The following is a 20,099-nucleotide window of genomic DNA, read 5'->3' as shown; positions in this document are numbered from 1 at the left end:
TGCAAGCCTCTGGGGTTAGCATCCCACTATCAGTGACTGCATATTATGTCTGTTCTTTTGTGACTGGGTTATCTCACTCAGGATGATCTTCTCTAGATGCAGCCATTTTCTTAAGAATTTGGTTAAGTCATTGTTTCTGGTGGCTGAGTAGTATTACATTGTGTATATGTACCACAATTTTTGTATCCATTCGTCTTCTGAAGGACATCTGGGTTCCTTCCAGCTTCTGACTATTATAAATAGAGCCGCTATGAACATTGTGGTGCATATATCTTTGTTGTGTATTAAAGTGTCTCTGGGGTATATGCCCAGAAATGGAATAGCTGGGTCTTCAGGTAGTACTATATCCAATTTTCTAAGGTATCGCCAGACAGATTTCCAGAGTGGTTGTATTAGCTTGCAACCCCACCAACAGTGGAGAAGTGTTCCTATTTCTCCGCAGCCTCGCCAGCATCTGCTGTCATCTGAGTTTTGGATCTTGGCCAATCTGACTGGTGTGAGGTGGAATCTTAGGGTTGTTTTGATTTGCATTTCCCTGATGGCTAAGGATGTCGAGCACTTCCTCAGATGTTTTTCGGCCATTCGGTGTTCCTCAACTGAAAATGATTTGTTTAGCTCTGTACCCCATTTTTTAATAGGGTTATTTGATTCTCTGGTGTCTAGCTTTTTGAGTTCCTTGTACACCTTGGATATTAGGCCTCTATCTGATGTGGAGTTGGTAAAGATCTTTTCCCATTCTGTTGGTTGCCGTTTTGTTTTCTTGACGATGTCCTTAGCCTTACAGAAACTTTGCAATCTCATTAAGTCCCATTTGTTAATCTTTGACCTTAGAGCTTGAGCCATTGGTGTTTTGTTCAGGAAATTTTCTCCTGTGCCTATGTGTTCTAAGGTTTTCCCTACTTTCTCATCTAATAGTTCCAGTGTATCTGGTTTAATGTGGAGATCTTTAATCCACTTACACTTGAGCTTTGTACAAGGAGATAAGAACGGGTCTATTTTCATTCTTTTGCATGTTGAGTGCCAGTTGGACCAGCACCATTTGTTGAATAGGCTGTCCTTTTTCCATTGAATGTTTACTGCTCCTTTGTCAAAAATCAGGTGACCATATACATGAGGGCTCATTTCTGGATCTTCTATTCTATTCCATTGATCCACTTGCCTATTTCTGTACCAGTACCATGCAGTTTTCAGCACAATTGCCTTGTAATATAGCTTGAGGTCAGGGATAGTGATTCCCGCAGATGTTTTTTTGTTGTTGAGGATGGATTTCGCTATTCTAGGTCTTTTGTTATTCCATATGAAATTGCACATTGATCTTTCCAATTCCATGAAGAACTGGGTTGGAATTTTGATGGGAATTGCATTGAATCTGTAGATTGCTTTTGGTAGGATGGCCATTTTTAAGATGTTGATCTTTCCAATCCATGAGCATGGGAGATCTTTCCATTTTCTGAGATCCTCCTCAATTTCTTTCTTTAGAGGTTTGAAGTTCTTGTCATACAGGTCCTTCACTTCCTTAGTTAGAGTCACACCAAGGTATTTCATAGATTTTGTAACTATTGTGAAGGGTACCTTTTCCCTAATTTCTTTCTCCACATGTTTGTCCTTTGAGTATAGGAAGGCTACTGATTTGTTTGAGTTACTTTTGTATCTGGCCACTTTGCTGAACTTGTTTATCAGCTGTAGGAGTTCTCTGGTGGAATTTTTGGGGTCACTCAAGTACACTATCATGTCATCGGCAAAGAGTGATGTTTTTATCTCTTCCTTTCCGATTTGTATCCCCTTGATCTCCTTTTGCTGTCTAATTGCTCCAGCCAGGACTTCCAGTACTATGTTGAATAAGTAGGGAGAGAGTGGGCAGCCTTGTCGAGTCCCTGATTTTAGTGGGATTGCTTCAAGTTTCTCGCCATTAAGTTTGATGTTGGCTGTTAGTTTGCTGTATATTGCTTTTATTATGTTTAAATATGGGCCTTGGATTCCTGTTCTTTCCAGGACTTTTAACATGAAGGGGTGTTGGATTTTGTCGAATGCTTTCTCAGCGTCTAGTGAGATGACCATGTGATTTTGGTCTTTAAGTTTGTTTATATGGTGGATTACATTGATGGATTTCCTTATATTAAACCATCCCTGCATCCCAGGGATGAAGCCTACTTGGTCATGATGAATGATGGTTTTGATGTGTTCTTGGATTCGGTTTGCAAGGATTTTGTTGAGTATTTTTGCATCAATGTTCATAAGTGAGATTGGTCTGAAGTTCTCTTTCCTTGTAGGGTCTTTGTGTGGCTTAGGTACGAGGGTTATTGTAGCCTCAAAAAATGAGTTGGGTAATATTCCATCTGATTCTATCTTTTGGAATAGTTTGGCGAATATTGGTGTTATATCCCCAATAAATGTCTGATAAAATTCTGCACTGAACCCGTCTGGACCTGGGCTTTTTTTGGTTGGGAGGCTTTTGATGACTTCTTCTATTTCTTTAGGTGTTATAGGGTTATTTAGATGGTTTACTTGGTCCTGGTTAAACTTTGGGACCTTGTATCTGTCTAGGAATTCGTCCATTTCCTCCAGATTTTCCAATTTTGTGGAGTATAAGTTTTTGTAGTAGGATCTGATGATTTCTTGAATTTCCTTAGTTTCAGTTGTTATGTCACCACTTTCCTTTCTGATTTTGTTAATTTGGATACTCTCTCTTTGCCCTTTAGTTAGTCTGGCTAGGGGTTTATCAATCTTGTTGATTTCCTCAAAGAACCAACTCTTTGTTTTGTTGATTTTTTCAATGGTTTTTTTTGTTTCTATTTGGTCTATTTCTGCCCTAATTTTGATTATTTCTTGCCGTCTACTCTTTTTGGGTATATCTGCTTCCTTTTGTTCTAGGGCTTTTAGCTGTGCTGTCAGGTTGCTGATGTGAGCTCTCTCCAGTTTCTTCTTGGAAGCACTTAGGGCAATGAGTTTTCCTCTCAATACTGCTTTCATTGCATCCCATAGGTTTGGGTATGTTGTGTTATCATTTTCGTTGAATTCTAGAAAGTCCTTAATTTCTTTCTTTATTTCTTCTTTGACCCTGCTATCCTTTAACAGAGCGTTGTTTAGTTTCCATGTGTATGTGGGCATTTTGTTGTCTTTGTTGTTGTTAAAGACCAGCCGTAGACCATGGTGATCTGAGAGGATGCATGGGAGTATTTCAATCTTCTTATATCGATGAAGGCTCGTTCTGTGTCCAATTATGTGGTCAATTTTCGAGAAGGTGCCATGGGGTGGTGAGAAGAAGGTGTATTCTTTTACTTTAGGATAGTATGTTCTGTATATATCTATTAATTCTAGTTGGTTCAAAGTCTCTGCTAGTTTTGCAGTGTCCTTGTTCAGTTTCTGTTTCCCTGATCTGTCCATTGGTGAGAGTGGGGTATTAAAGTCTCCCACTATTATTGTGTGGGGTGAAATGTATTTTTTGAGCTTTAGTAGAGTTTCTTTTATGAATGTGGGTGATTTTTTATTTGGAGCATATATGTTAAGGATTGAGAGTTCCTCCTGACAGATTTCCCCGGTAATGTGTAAAAAGTGTCCTTCTTTATCTTTTTTGATAACTTTTGGTTGGAAGTTTACTTTATTCGATATTAGAATATCCACTCCAGCTTGCTTCTTGGAGCTGTTTGCTTGGAAGTTTTTTTCCCACCCTTTTACTCTGAGATAGTGTCTGTCTCTGTCTCTGAGATGAGTTTCTTGTATGCAGCAAAAGGCTGGATTTTGTTTATGTATCCAGTCTGATAGTCTATGTCTCTTTATTGGGGAGTTGAGACCATTTATGTTAATAGATATCAAGGAATAATTGTTTCTGCCATTTTTGCTTTTTTGGGTTGAGTTGTGTCTGTGTTTTTTTCTTCTTTTAGTTTTCTTGTTTAGGAGTTTTCTTGTTTTTACTAGGCTGTATTTTCCCTCCTTGTATTGGGTTTTCCACCTATAATTCGTTGTAGTGCTGGGTTTGTGGTCAGATAATGTGTGAATTTTGATTTGTCTTGAAATATCTTTGTCTCTCCATCGATGGTGATTGATAGTTTTGCTGGGTATAGCAGCTTGGGCTGGCACTTGTGCTCTCTTAAGGAGTGCATGATGTCTGTCCAGGCTCTTCTAGCTTTCATAGTCTCTGTTGAGAAATCGGGTGTGAGTCTGATTGGTCTGCCTTTATATGTTACCTGACCTTTTTCCCTTACTGCTTTTAGTATTCTTTCTTTACTTTGGGCACTTGATGTTTTTACTATTATGTGTCGGGAGGTATTTCTTTTCTGGTCCAACCTATTTGGAGTTCTGAAGGTTTCTTTTATGCTCGTGGTCATCTCATTCTTGAGGGTAGGGAAGTTTTCTTCTATGATTTTGTTGAAGATATTTACTGTGCCTCTTAGTTGATACTCTTCTCCCTCTTCTATTCCTATTATCCTTAGGTTCGGTCTTCTCATTGTGTCTTGTATTTCCTGGACATTTTGGGTTAGGAGCTTTTTGTTTTTTGCATCTTCTCTGGCTGTTTTGTCTATGTTTGCAATGTTGTCTTCTGCCCCCGAGATTCTCTCCTCGATCTCTTGTAATCTGTTGGAAATGCTTGCTTCTGTGACTCCTGATTTCTTTTTTTGGTGTTCTGACTCTAGGGTTATCTCTTTTAGTGCTTTCTTTATTGTGTCAATTTCTGTTTTAATTTCCCTCTTCCATTCCTTTATTTCTTTGGTTCTGTTTTCATCTCGTTCTTTGAGTTCTTTGAGTGTTTTTCTTGTTTCTTCTTTAAAAGCTTCTGAATCTTTTTGCTTTTCCTCCCTTTCTTGTTTAAGTAACTCTATCAGCGTCTTGAGGCATGATTTCAGGTCTGTGTCTTCTTTCTCTGGAGTGTTTGGAATTCCGATGTTTGCTACTATCGGAGAGCTGGGTTCTGGTGTTGCTAGATTGTCTTGGTTTCCTTGGGATATACTCTTTCTCTTTCCTCTTGCCATTTTGTTGTCAGTGATATGTTCTTGCCTTTCCCTTGTATCTGGTCTGTGTCCCTGGTACACTTTCCGTGTGCACTCCGCAGAGATCTCTCTACTCCCCGGCAGCCCAGGTTCCGGGTGGCAGCTGGGCCAGGCTCCGCTCTGGGTACTGAAGTTGCGTCCGGGTGGGAACAGACGTTCCTAAGATCTGTTCCTGGTCACAGATGCTCAGCCTCTCCGAGCCACCTTTCCGGCTGGCAGGTGGGCCAGGCTCTGCTCTGTGTCCTGAAGTCGTCTCAGGGTGGGAACAGAAGTTCCTAAGATCTGTTCCCAGTCACTGGATCGGGGAGGACAGGGCAGGTCAGGGCAGGGGGTGCCCTTTCCGTGTGCACTCCGCAGAGATCCCTCTGCTCCCCCGAAGCCTAGGTCTCCCACTCACCAGTTGCTCAGCCTGTACGAGCCGCCTTTCCGGCTGGCAGTTGGGCCAGGCTCTGCTCTGCGTCCTGAAGTCGTCTCTGGGTGGGAACAGAAGTTCCTAAGATCTGTTCCAGGTCGCAGTTTCTCAGCCTGTACGAGCCGCCTTTCCGGCTGGCAGTTGCCATCTTGTTGTTAAAAGTAGCTCTATAGTCATGAAAAGGGACATGATACCAAGCCAGCTTGCAGGAGCGCTGTCTGGGAGGTCTAACACAATGAACGGCATCCTATCAACTGGTTTCCGGATGGAGAAAAACCATGTTGGTGACCTTTAGGCATTAGTGCTGCTGTGCTGTGACAGCTACACCGTTTGAAGCTGTTTCCGAACGGTGGCAAGTAGGAGACTCTCACGGCGTGTAGCCTGCAGCGAGGCCGGAATGTCTTTCCCTTAGAAACTGAAAAACCAGGAAACGTGTACTCCTGTGAATTGCTTCCTATTTTTTAACACCGATCACAGGGCCCGGCTTTTATTTGTTCTTCTTCCTTAGCATCTGGACAAAATATTCAAACACCGGGAGCTGCAGCAGAAGCTGGTGGATGCGAAACTTGAAGAGGCTCAAGAAATGATGCAGGAGGCAGAGGAGCGGCACCGATGAGAGAAGGAATACGTATTTATCCTTTCAGTCCATGCGCATGCGCGATGTATCTCTTGCTCTCTAGGAAAGCTGTCTGACGGCTGCGGTGGGCCACTTCCCTCGTGTGTAGACGTAAACGGGCTAGCCCAGTAGGAAACACTGGGCCTGTACCATTATCCACACAAAATAGCCTTTCAACATACCCAACAGGTGTTTTTCAAGTGCCTATCATCTGCCGAGAGCATTTTAGGTGCTAGATTATAGCTGTGAATAAGACAGAGGGGCCGCCTCCTACCAGGCAGATTAGAGGCTGTGTGGAAAGAGACGTTCAGTAGTGAGTAAACCCAGGAAGGTTATTTAGATAATAGTACGTTATCAGGCAAACAAGGAGGAACTGGAATGGGGCCGAAGGAACCTGGCAGCCGTCAGTTCAAAGAAGATGACAAACATCTTTCCCTAAGCCTCAGTTCTGTGACACTGCATCAGTTCAGAGGTGTGTGTCAGCAGTGTGAAATGTGTACCAGCTGCTAGAAGGAGAGAGAGATGGGGAAAGGAGGAGGAGAGGCGTGTGTGTGTGTGTGTGTGTGTGTGTGTGTGTGTATACACACACATACATACATACACACATACATACATGCACACATACATACACACACACACATATACATACACACATACACATACACACACATACATTCATACACATGTATACATACACACATACACACATACATACACACATACATACATACACACATATATACATATACACATACACACATACATTCATACACATGTATACATACACACATACACACATACATACATACATACACACATATATATACACACACATACATACACACATATATACATTCATACACATACACACATACATACACACATAATACATACACACATATATACATACATTCATACACACATGTATACATACATACATACATATATACATTCATACACATACACACACACATACATACATACATACATACATACATATGTGTGTGCATGTATACACATATATGCGGTTTGAGAGATCTGTAAGACAGATAAATGTTAGGTCATTTATTCAAGTGACTCACTTAACATTTGACCTGAAGCTTTTTGTTTAGCTGAAACTAGACTAGAATCACTTAATTTGTTACCATAGAAAACTGCAAAATAACCCTCGCTTTTCAAATGTGACAGAAAAAAAGTGAAATTGGACAACAAACCCTAATGGCTATTTCTTAAAAGCTACCCCTCCTGTCCCCACAACCCCCAGTTCTCAGCAATGACATGTCACTTCTGGACAGATGAGATCTCAAGTCCAAACTGGAGAGGTTTCTCCACGCAAAGAGAATAATCAAAGATATCCAACAGGCCAACTCTGTAGGCTCCGAAAGCACGGACCAGCCTCACCCTCAGATGGCCAGCAGGACCTACAGGTTGAATACTCCACAGGCCCTGGGCCTCTCCTGGGACCAATAGCATAGGTCACTGCACAATTGTCTGGAAATCAACAACTAGAATTCTTTCTCTTGGCACATTTTAGGCATTATTTTTATTTAAAACAAAACAAGACAACAACAACAAAAAAACCTTCTGAACTCTGACCAGAAGATACAAATCTAAACCAAAGACTATAGCTATACACCAATCAATACTGATTAGCAAGCATTCGTACATCTTAAGTTAAAACAGCAAGCTCACCCATCAACTCCCAGCTCAACCATGTCTAACTGCGGAGGCTATATACGAAAGAACTCTTTGAAGGAGTGGGAATGAAGTCTCTTAGTACCAGAGGGCAGAGTTCAGAGCAACTCATCAAGGGCCTCTGTTTCTCAAATGTGCTGCATGTGTCACTGACAGCCGACCCTCTCAATTAGAAAAGTGCAGATTGTAACACACGCTGTATACACACTGGATTATATTCTCCAACGGGAGATCCACCCTTTAGTGATCCCTGAGGAGAGCCAGACGTATGTTTGAAGTGCTGTGTCAGGAACCAGGGAAAGAGAAGGGATGTGTATTTCTTAAGGCACCCTGTGCTCTGTGATGCAGAGTAGCCACGTGCTAATGGACCAGTGTTAATATAAAGCTGGCAGCCGTGCCCAGGCAGGGATGTCTGGAGATGTTCAACTTAAGGCTGATGATGGTTATGGTAGACAGGATTACCTGGGAAGCTTCTAATCAATAGGACTGGTAAGACCTTAGATTTCGTGTGATTCATTCTTGATTTGGATACTTAAATGTTTTTTTTTAATTAAAGTCACTAGTTTCCTCAGGAATCAAACATATCAATTGTATTCTTTAACTTTGTCAACTTACATTTTGCAAAAGTCCCTCCCTTCAAAAGCTGCTTGTTGGAGGGAGGCATAGGAGGCTGGCTTGTATGTACATGGTTATCGGAGGGAGGCATAGGAGGCTGGCTTGTATGTATATGGTTATCGGAGGGAGGCATAGGAGGCTGGCTTGTATGTATATGGTTATCGGAGGGAGGCATAGGAGGCTGGCTTGTATGTACATGGTTATCGGAGGGAGGCATAGGAGGCTGGCTTGTATGTATATGGTTATCGGAGGGAGGCATAGGAGGCTGGCTTGTATGTATATGGTAAATGAAAGGCAATTTAAACACAACTAGACTTTCTTCCTGTGCATTCTGTCATCTCCCAGCTGCTGAACCAGGCGGCAGAGTGGAAGCTTCAGGTCAAAGTGCTGAAGGAACAGGAGACGGTGCTGCAGACTCAGGTGAACTGAGGGACCAATGTGGAGGGTTGGGGTGGCCTCCTTCTGCTCCCAAGGGTCTGGGACCCAAGAGTCTCTGCACAAAGCTTCACAGGTGTCAGGGGATGGGGCATGAGAGGGAACAACTTCATTCATTATATTTAAGAGGATATTGTGTCCATGCTAAAGAAGTGGTGTGAACCAACGTTATGTATCCAAGGGGTCCACAGACAAACGATGCCATTAAAGTGGTTGGTGACGGCATGCTGGTGTTCCCTTTCCCTCTTCTCTGTCACAATTCCTCTGTCATCTGATCCAAACGTAAAATGGCTCAGAAGCACCAACTGTAACTGTCCATCCTAAACAGCCCTCACGTTTTGATCCTGTCTATAGTATAAAGAAAACGAGAAAAATGGAGACCAAAAGTACTGATCAAGACTGACCTAGCCAGTGACGATGGCTAGGAGTGGCGGGGACGTCGGGAGTCCTTCTGGTTTGGCTTCATGTCACTGGCTTTGTATTTACCCGACTTTAGAGGTCTCATTTCAGGCTCAAAAATATAGCCTCCTGCCTCAACTGGCTCTATACAAAAGCCAGGCCTGTTTTTCTTCCCTATTGACATCGACTCTGGCCCTCCAGGGAAGCATTCCCTGTCATAGGCCACAGAGGGATTCTGGTCCCACTGTGGGGAAGAGTGCCCAAGCCCTAAAGGGATGGTGAGTTCTCAGAGAAAACTGACAGAAAGCAAGGACATCAGAAGCCTTCCACATCAGGCAGCATTAAGACTGTAAATGGTTATGTGCTGACTATAAAATCTTATTCATTGTAAAAAAAAAAAAAGAGGTACATACTTATTGAATGAATATAAGTTCAATAAATATGTCTTCTCTATAAGATACATCAAGAATAAACTTGAAATTAGAAGTTTCAGCAAACATGCACACAGATGACCATTCTAAAGCATATTCATGCAATGCATAAAGAGAATGTTCTGGAAAATCGTTCCCCCCCCCCACCCATATGATCTGTTCTTTGGGAAAATCCAAAAAAAAGTCTTCAAACTAATTAGATAGAGGTTTGAAACATAATGTTCCTGGATTTTCGCAGAATCTCAGGGTTTGGAGTTACAAACTTGGGACGATCTGTTGAGTCAGCCACAGAAACCATCATATAGTGTCAGGATGCGGCTTCCGTCAGGGTCCAGAGTGTGTCTATGTAGCGTGACCATGTCCGTGTGTGTAAGTGTACACATTTGCACTTGGAGGCCAAAAGTCAACTCACCGTCCACCCAATTGTTTGAGACTTGTCTCCAAACAAATCCAGAGCTCAGTAATTCAACCAGGGGAGCGGCCAGCAACCTCCAACCGTGACGCTCCTGTTTCCCATTCACTAGGTGCTTGGATCACAGGGGCACACTGCGTGCCTTTATGAACGTGGGTGCTCTGGATACAAAATCAGGACCCACGCGTGCTGGCACAGAAAACGTTTTATAGACCCAACCATCTCAGAACCAAGGATCTAGGAGCTTAAAGATGTGGGAAATAAAAGATAAACAGATGTGATCCGGTTTCTCAACTCCGCCCACCCGCCAGGCTCTCCTGATTCACCCCTTGACCCTGGCAACTGTGCACCGCTTCTAGACAGTCTTTCTGTGTTTTCTGTTGTGAAGTGAAAGAGGGACGTTGTGTCAGGATGCTAATCAGAGCCAACTCATAGTAAAATATCCCCTAATAGAGTAAGACGATGTCGCTGCGGCTGCCTAAGCAAGGGATGAGCTACACAAATCGTACCGTCTATGTCCATTAGGAGAAAAAAAGACTATTAAAGGCTGGCTGCTCGTAGGAGGGCCTGAGAAGCTGTTTGATGCCTGTGGTGTTGTTTAATGTGTACGGGGTTTCCATTTTGCAATATGAAAGCATTCTAGAGATTGTCTGTACAATAATGTGGGCATAATAATACTGATCTCTATGCTTTGAGTGGGTAGGGAGCTTAATTTTATGTGTATTTTAATATATTTTCCTTTTAAACATAGCAAAACAAACAAGGTCAACAGGAATGACAGAGTAAAAATAAAGGAGAAGATGATAAAGCAACACCCGGTTCCTGGTGCAAGTGTGCCAACCTGGGTGCGAGTGTGCCAACCTGGGTTTGGTCCACAGCAGTCCTTCCCACAGTCAGGACAGGAACAACTCCTTGACAGGGTTTTGTTTTTTTCCTTTTTGACCTGCACACTTACTCCATGGCACAAGCATGCATGCACGTACACACACATATACACACACACCACATGCTCCATGTTTAAAATATTTGTTTTGCTATTGTTTCTAAGGACATCGGTTTGGACACACAAATGGTAAATTCAGAGTCGATAATAACAATGCACTGATGTCACACGGAGGAAAGAAATCAAGGTTCTTTCCCCTGCTACTGCTAAACCAAAAGCGAGGCCAGATTTGACTGTTTGGTTGTAATGTGACCCTAAGCCTTTAACCTCTGAGCTACCACTCCAGCTGCATGAGCCCAGGTTTGAGTTCTCCGCTGCCTTCACCCTATGTCTTCCATCACGGTTTTTCTGTTGTGTGAGCCTGACTGACAACAATCTTGTGAGTCAGCCAGTGTGTCTGTGTCTGTCTGTAACAAAGGGCTGGGCGTTGTCTTTATCAGGCAACACAGAAAGCATCACGTGGGGAAGGACTGGATCCTTTAAGGAAATCTTTAACAGAGTCTTACAAGGGATTAAGTCACTGACTCTGACTGACCCAAACAGAACCAGATAACAGACTAACAAATGCTACCAAGCAGTATCCAAATGCCCCTTTCAACATTTATGGGAGATGTTTATAAGATTGCTTCTGAGCTCTATTTGCTGGTTTCAGCAAATGTGTATCATAACACATATATAAACACACATGCAATACTCTTGGTTCAGAGGCATAATTTAAGATTACAGCTACTCATTAGCTTAGGTTGTAAACAGAGAAAATCCAAGGCAGGTAAGGTTCTGACTTAGTAATTTGTATTGATTTTCCCATAGTCAAGCTGCCATTGGGTTTGTCTTCCCACTGGACGTACAAGTCCCTCAAAAGCAGGGCCCATGTGTTAAATAAATATCTTTATATAAGTGGTGCATACATATGTTCAGCGACCAACGGACATTTGTAAAAATTATGACATAGTAAAGCTGTAAATTGTATATTTTATAATTTTGTTTTTCTTTATAAACATTTTAGGTGATACTAAGTGGACTCAGGTTTTAGAGAGGAGACAGGACAAGAAATTGGCAGGGAAAAGCTGTGGAGAGAAAAAAGGGAGAACCTGGAGGAGGTGGATTTGATCAGAACACACACACACACACACACACACACACACACGTATGAAATCTTCAAGAAAAGGAGGAAGGAAGCAAGCACATTGGGGGGTGCAAAGATGACTGGCCAAGCATAGTGCTCTCTGTAAAAGCCCAAGGACTTGAGTCTGAATCCCTAGCACCCAGGTAAGGACAGGTGTGGTGACACGTGCCTATACATGCAGAACGAAGGGCTAGAAAGAGACAGGGAGATCCCTGAACCTCACTGAAATGTGAAGTTCTATGTTCACAGAGAGGCCTTCTCTTGAATGGTAAGGTGGAGAGCTATGGAAGACAGTTAAAGACACAGACACATTTTTTAGTACATAAAATAACTAAACATATGTCTAGCCGCATACCTATAATATTCTTAATTCATTTTTCTTCTCAAATAATGAACAGTGACATGTTGGGGTTTTTCTCGGAAGCAATCCAAGAGCAGCCCCAAGCCGATGCCCTCTGTCCTGTGTTTACAGCTCACTCTGTACTCAGGAAGGTTTGAGGAGTTCCAGAGCACGCTGACAAAGAGCAACGAAGTGTTCGCCACTTTCAAGCAGGAGATGGATAAGGTGGGTGTCGCATAGCCGTGAATCTTGACTGCTTTTGTCTTGACAGGCAGGTCTTGGCATTCAGTTCTCATGGTGCAACGCAATTTTTCGGGGCAGGAATGAGGCTTTCAGTGGAATTTTGTCTTTTTAAAAAATTTCCAGGAAATAAATCAGACCAATGGTCCCAAAATACTAGGACACATTTTCACTAGGAGGAACAACATTTTTCTTCTTGATAGCCAGCTTTAAAAGAAGCTAGCGTTAAGTGTAGAACATTTAACTTCCTTATGGTTAAAAAGATTTAACCAATGAAAATACAACATTGGAGTTCATGCTATACAACTGATGGAGCCCTGCATAGGAAGATGGAAGCTCAGACTCTGCATTTGTAACTATCCGCCAACGACTCTTGCGCCATTCATGTGCCTCGAGCTTTATCTTTCTTATCTATGAACTGGGTTATTTTATTTGTTTATTGCATAATTCACTAAACTGTAAAGTTCAAATGAACTAATGCATTAAAAGTGTTTGCAAGTCTTTCATAAATAAAAGGTACAAACGATATCAATGGACCCAGCATTGACATTTTATCCAGTTCAGTGTCTTCCTGATAGAAAATCAGCGTCAACGTCCTGCCTGTGTGTGTGTGGGGGGGGGGGGTGGTGAAAGGACTTGCCGCAGTGGCCCTGAGGTCCTGAGTTTAGATCCCTTGAACCACGAGAAAAACTGGATGAGGAGGAGGAGCATCTGCGCTCTTAGATCCCCTCCCACATCATGGAAAGCAGAAGCAGCAGAAGTCCGGAAGCTCCCGGCCAGTTGGCGGAGCTCAGGAAGCATATCCGCAGGCCAGGAGACACCCTGCTGCAAAACAATGTGCAGAACATAAATGCTGTCCTCTGACGTCCACAGTACAGCACAGCATGGGCATGTCCACCTGCACATCTATGCACACACGCACGCTCGAACACACACACACACATGCACACACTCATACATGCACTCACACACACACACACATGCACACGCACACTTGCACACACACATTGTGGCCCTGGCATCAATTATAAGTGTAGGTACCATCTTTCAAAATATATTTTAGTGAGATAATGTAACTTTTACACTAATATTTATTAACTGAGTTCTCTTGGTTCTGAAGAGGTTTTATATTTTATTTTATTTCATAATTGAGTCTGGGATATTGACTCATGTTCTTCATCTGAAATTTATTTATGGATGTTAGTTAACACAAGAATTTTGTGGTTAATAAACAACAACAAAAGCTGGGCGTGCATGTTTGTGTAATGCTGAATATGGTCTTATGCCTTGTATCAAATTATTAAAGTTACCCTCTTAAACTTCACAAATGCCTGAACTGGCTAACATGTGATCCAAACAAAAACTTCATTCAAGGCCCATCTAGCTCCTTTTAGAGCAAGAAATGATAGTCTGGGCTCAGCCTCTGGCCACTCCTTTAGTCCCTGCTCTTGGGAAGCAGAGGCAAGCAGACCTCCGTGTATTCCAGGACAGCGTGGTCCACAAAGAAAGTCCAGGCTGGCCAGGGCTACAGAATGAAACTTTGTCTCAAGATACCTGGCATAAAAATAAAAAAGAAGCAAGCACCTAGGTGTGGCTCATGGAAGGACATAACATCTGACTAAGAGTCTTACCCTTCAATTTACACAATCAGAGAAGAGATCCTACAATTAAAAAAAAAAAAAAAAACTAGTAATCTTCTCAAAACAGAGTGTGAATGTAACCCACATTCCTAGCAGGGCCTGGTGACTAAGAGGCACCATCTTGGTAGAAAATGGGGTATCTCTAGCTGTATTAGATAGTAACACATGTCTTGACCCTCGTTTATAAAATGGGAATGAAAACATGTGTTTCTCGTGGGACAGTTTCGGAGAGGATATGAATGTGCAGCCATCACCTCCTGTGAGCTCACCTTTACACTACAAACATGAGTGAAGAGGTGGAGCAGCTGTTGTGTGCACACCAATTATCTGCAGCTTAATGCCCAAATGCAATGTCAGTCCTCTCACCGAGACAGCCTTCTATTCGATAAAGTAAATTATCTACATTGCAAGCTTATTTATGGATCTCGGTAAGAATTTTTCTTATTTATTTTAAATGAAAGAAAAGTCAACAACACCATGGGATCCTGAGTAGTTCCCATCTTCCTGAATTGGCCCCGGTGCAAATGAATGTGTTCATGGCCAATCCAGAGGACTCGGAAATAAACCATTCCTCTTCCGCAGTCTTCACTGTTGACGTTGAACGTTTGTTTGCCTCGGCAGCTGGAAGCAGGAGGATTGCCTTTGGGGTCACATGCTGAACTAATTGCTTCCTTGATTCATCAGCTCTTCGGGATTCACACTAAAACACTCTTGTTTCTGTAGACGACTAAGAAAATGAAGAAGCTGGAGAAGGACACAGCCACGTGGAAAGCCCGGTTTGAGAATTGTAACAAAGCCCTGTTGGACATGATTGAAGAGGTGAGGAATCCCCGCCAAAATAATCAATATAGCCTAATAGTGGGAGTGATTATTGGAAATAGGCTGACTTTCAAGGGAGACATAACATTAAAATATAGTGCAAAGAACAGATCAAGAGTCATTTGGAAATCTAAGGAAGAGTCAGAGGATTATTGGTCACAGGATTATTAGGTAGAAAGCTGACCCCAACGTGGCCCTATGCCTTCTGGACTATGAAGGTTTTGATAAAAGGTCTTACTTGACCTTGAACTTCTACCGTTTGGCACACAGCGAATACACTTCATGCATCAGTTTCATTGTGCTGAGAGAAGACACCAGCACATGCAGGCTATTTTACAGACAGATGGGAAGACATCTTTTTAAAAGCCCCTCCAACGTGTATTAGCTGGTGTTACGCCAAAACCTACAGGTTTTGCAACTCTAAAGGCAAAGGTATATAGTAAGCTCGGGCTTGAGGGGTAGCACCAACAAGTGAAGAGCCCTTCACGTTAAGGAGTGGAAAAGGTCTTACAGATACAGGGTGGCTGCGGGGAAACCAGTAATAAGATGAGGAGTAGGTCTTGCTCACGCTGCTGTTGCCAGAGGAAAGAAGAACTCAACAGTTCAAGCAGCCCACGTCATGAACTGGTACGGGGTGAGTTTCTGTGGTTGTAATTACCACTTTAACTATTCATTCCAAGTTGCACCCAGTTCCCAAGACGTGTTCATGACTCATTAGCACTCAACAGATGATTACTGGGGTCGGCATCTAGCAGTTCCGTCACCAAGAAGTATTTCTTAGAATACATAAAGTCCCACTCAGAGTGACGTCCCAGGACTCATGTCACAGAAGATGTTGCCTATACCCTCCCAACTTTAGAAACAGAAGCTTCACATAGGTTAAGATTTGAGAGGTATTTTTTTATTAGAGTGGAAAGAAGCCTTATCAGGTTTCTTTCCCAAAGAACGGGCAATAGTAATTAAGATTCTATTAGTCTAATAATCAAAACATAAGAAAAACAAAGTGATGTCCCTAAATGTTTGTTCAAATGTGGTAGACAAATTCTAGGATGTATAGTTTGTTTCTGGACGGCATCCTGGGAAACCCACTACTCATGTTCATGTCCTGTGTATGTGTGTGTCTATATCACAGAAAGCCCTTCGAGCTAAGGAATACGAGTGTTTCGTGATGAAAATCCAGAGGCTGGAGAATCTGTGCCGTGCTTTACAAGAAGAGAGAAAGGAACTCTACAAGAAAATCAGAGAAGCAAAAATGTCCGAAAAGGAAGAGCAGGCTCAGCACACTTCTGACGAAGAGCCTGAGTCAAACGTCTCTGAAGATAAAGAGATGGATGCAGAGGAAGCCAGCAGCGTTCAAAATGCTGTGGAAAACCTGGCCACAGCTTTTACCATCCTTAATCATCCAGAGCCCACCCCAGACCAGTCAACAAAAACACAACCGGAAGTGAGTGGTCCTCAAGGGGGAAGTGACCTCGCCCACCAGCAGGGGGAACCAGCCCATTTAAACCATGCCAACCCTTCAGAGAATCCTCAGCCCCCTGAGGGTTCTCAGGCTGGGGCTGACGGGGTCTGTGCCCCTACAGCCTGCTGTACCCCTGCAGAGCTCCAAAGCCAGGGTCTCCCTGCTGTGAGCCCCCCAGGCCCTAAGCCCCAGAAGCCAGAGGCAAAAGCTTCTGGTCAGACCCCAGTGTCCCCAGCCCAGGGCTCCCTAGCTGTAGTAGAGGCAAAACATGACATTTTACAGTCCCCAGAGAGTGACAGAGATCCTGCTGTAGTGCCTGGCTGTGAGTCTGGAGATCAGCCCCCACCAGAAGTCACAGGCATTCCCCTCGACCCTTCAACCCGTCTCCCCAGCGAGCCCAATGCCTGTCTAAATGGAGTAGACTAAGCCTCCTAGATTCTTCTGACTGTTCACCTGACTGCGTCTTCCCCACAACAGAAAGTCTGTGAAAGAAACTTGTAGGACTAGGAAGAGAGTTAGGGCCAAGACATTTTTAAAGTTGTAACAGAACACTTTGAGTCTTTGCTGCTGTTCGCAGTTCATAACTAATATGGAAATTCTCTGTGATTGTATAATTTTCCCACTGGCAGCCAAGAACATCAATAGCAAATATACATTACTTTCCCATTAAGCTGGTACCTTAATCCAGTTTATTAGCAGTAAGGTTTGGTATCCAAGGACTCCCACTATAACATATAAATACACAGATGTTACATCTATTTCCACAAATAACCCAAAAAGATCTATAATGGAAATCCAGATTTCATTTAAATAGCATAATATACAGTGTGCTTATGTGTATATAAAATACACATAAGTGCATTTATGTGTACACACACATGCATTTTCATAGATGTATATAAAGTCATCATCATACAAGCACATTTCATTCCTTACAGATTTTTCTCTATTGCAAGATATTTACATGAAATTTCTCTCTTACACTCTGGATTATAGTAGACTAAAATTCTATGAATCAGAAATGCTGTACACAAAGAGGCCTTTAATAGAAAAGGAGGAAACCCACAAACAGGTGGTTCTGATCTTCTAATGATGCTTCTGATCTTAGCCAGCTGCCTCCTGACTTCCCAGCATCGCCTCCCTGAGAGGAAGCAGCCTCCACCTGGCTACCTGTGAGAAGTGGTGGGAAAGAGAGAAAGAATCTAAGATTGGAGGGGCTGAGTATACTCAGCTTGTAGGAAGCTGGCCCTGGTCCCTATGTGTTTGGCTGTTGATATCCCCCACCCCCCAAAATGATTCTTGTTGTCTCTAACCTTGTCTTTATCTCAAAGCCTCTATTCCTTCTAAATTCCCGCCTTTGTATCAATGTGGGTGCCTGGCCCACATCTCAGTTGATGTTAAGTAAAATGTATTTTTCTGAGACAGAAACCTATGAGAGCTCTCAATAGGAGTAATAAGGCTTACAAAGCCAACACAGGTTCTGCTCTAAGAATTTTTGAACAGGCAGAAGTACAAGATTTTAAAAAGGGAGGGTCCTTACTCATAATTCAAAAATAGCAGGTGAGGATCGCATAGATGTCAAACAAATTTTATACTCTCTTTGTTGATAAAAACATCCTCTAATAACACTGACAGTATAAATTATTCTGCATAGGCTAAAAGAAGACTCTACTTACAAAACAGGAAGAGGTGAGAAGGAGGGAGACAGATGGAATGTAAAGAGAGGACTGCCTAATCTAACTCTCTGTTAAGAAGTTGAACACAGGTAGAAATATGAAGAAAGGAAGATTCTTGAAAACTCATCCAGGAAATTGTTCTTCAGTGGTGCGTGTGGCTGTTTGCCAATGCACACAAGGAGCTAGTAGGCAGTAGCCATATGTTAAAGAATTATAAAACTGTATAAAGTTTGTTTGAAGTAGACAGTAAGGGAAAGAACAAAAATACCATTTGGGGAGGGGGGAATCAGGAGGAAAAGCATGTCATTATTTGAGAACCCATGTGTTTTCAGAGGCTTTGCATATTATAACCACATGGGTATCAAGCCAAGTTCAACACTACTGAAAATTAGACATTCAATTAACTCAAAGCCAAATATTCTCTCTACTAATCCCTTCTCTCTGTTTGCAAGAGTTGAGCTTCAAAGAACGGAGTAGGATCATCACAGTTAGGTCTCAATCCAAAAGCTCAGGAAGACAAACAGGCAGGAGGCACTGACATCCAATAAATTAAGTATTCTAATATCCAAAGTTTATTATTTTCATCCAGGAGGGTTTCACAGCAACTATCACTCACAACTGTGTGTGCTTTTGGCACAGTTTCACAGGCAGTACCTTCCCAGAACCTGTAAAGCTTTGGGAGAATTATTTTAATGGTCAAAGAATGTTTCATTATAATACTTTGTGGCCAAACTTGGCCTTACTAATCATAACAACTCATGAGATCTGAAAGCTGAAAATATATCTCTTCTTTTTGAAGTTTATAGAACTATTTTTAGAGATGCCAAATCTTTCTAGAAACACTGGGATTATTGCTTTCTAAATGTAATAACACAATGTTTATACCAAATAAAAAGGCATTTCTTCCAAGTTTTCTAGTTGTTTTTTTTTTTAATTCTGAATTTTTTTTTTTGTTGTTGTTGTATTTTCACATGGTTCAAGAATACTTAGTAAAAATATGGCATGATTCTATTGTTGGTTGGGTTTGGGCTTTCTAAATAAAATGTGTATGTAGTAAATCCTTTGAGTGCATGAAGGGGAGAGGGGCTAAGGACTAGAGGGAGGGGCAGAGGTTGTAACAAGAAGACTAAGGTCAAATCCACTGAGACCTGTGAAGAAGGGCTACAAACCGGATGCCCACACGCATAGCTTGACATCATTTCCTGCAAGCACAGGTGCTAGGAGCTTAATCTCTAAAGTTACATGGGTTTGGAAGTAGGGCCTTTATAAAGTAATTAAGATTAGAAATTGTAGCAGGATGCTGTGGTGCATGCATGCCTTTAATCCCAGCACTCAGGAGGCAGAGGCAGCCAGAGTCTTGTGAGTTTGAGGCCAGCCTGGTTGACAAAGTTAGGTCCAGGACAGCCTGACTTACACAGAGAAGCCCTGTCTCAAAAAGCACCAACAGCAGCAACAAAGATTAGAAGTTATGACTAGGACGTCCATCATAATGTAGTGGCTTCTACGGGAACAAGAGACCTGAGATAGCCCTGCCTGCTGTAGGGGAAGAGAGACCTGAGCTAGTCCTTCTTTCTCATCTTTTGGCATGCACTGTCATGCCACAATGCAGCAAGTAGGCCTTCTTCACTGCTGAGCAAATATGGCCCATTCTCTTCATCAAATTGCATTTCTTTATTTATGTGGGGGTCAGGTGCATATCATGGCACGACACCATCTTTTTCCTCCTGTTTCGTTATTCATTATGAGTTGTATGTTACATTTTTTGACCACCTTATTTATGGATTATATCTTTCTTTTCATTTATTTATATATTATATCCCAATTGCTGCCCCCTCCCAGCTCCTCCTCCCAGG

The 20,099-nt window shown here is 42.4% G+C and overlaps 1 protein-coding gene across 1 annotated transcript in view; it reads left to right on the top strand.

Annotated features, from left to right (window-relative positions):
* TXLNB (taxilin beta) overlaps window positions 1-19,155 on the top strand; it is a 37,881-nt gene extending 18,726 nt beyond the window's left edge. The window contains 6 exon segments of the mRNA XM_080941789.1: window positions 5,906-6,010; window positions 6,014-6,025; window positions 8,669-8,743; window positions 12,542-12,634; window positions 15,013-15,108; window positions 16,241-19,155. Coding sequence (XP_080797915.1) covers window positions 5,906-6,010; window positions 6,014-6,025; window positions 8,669-8,743; window positions 12,542-12,634; window positions 15,013-15,108; window positions 16,241-16,996 — 1,137 coding nt within the window. The 3' untranslated portion in view covers window positions 16,997-19,155.
* Window positions 19,156-20,099: the final 944 nt, after the last annotated feature.

Source organism: Micromys minutus (genome assembly GCF_963924665.1).
Source record: "Micromys minutus genome assembly, chromosome: 30".
Taxonomy (NCBI): Eukaryota; Metazoa; Chordata; class Mammalia; order Rodentia; family Muridae; genus Micromys; species Micromys minutus.
Note: the sequence above shows the minus strand (reverse complement) of the source record. Positions and strands in the feature narration are given on the sequence as shown.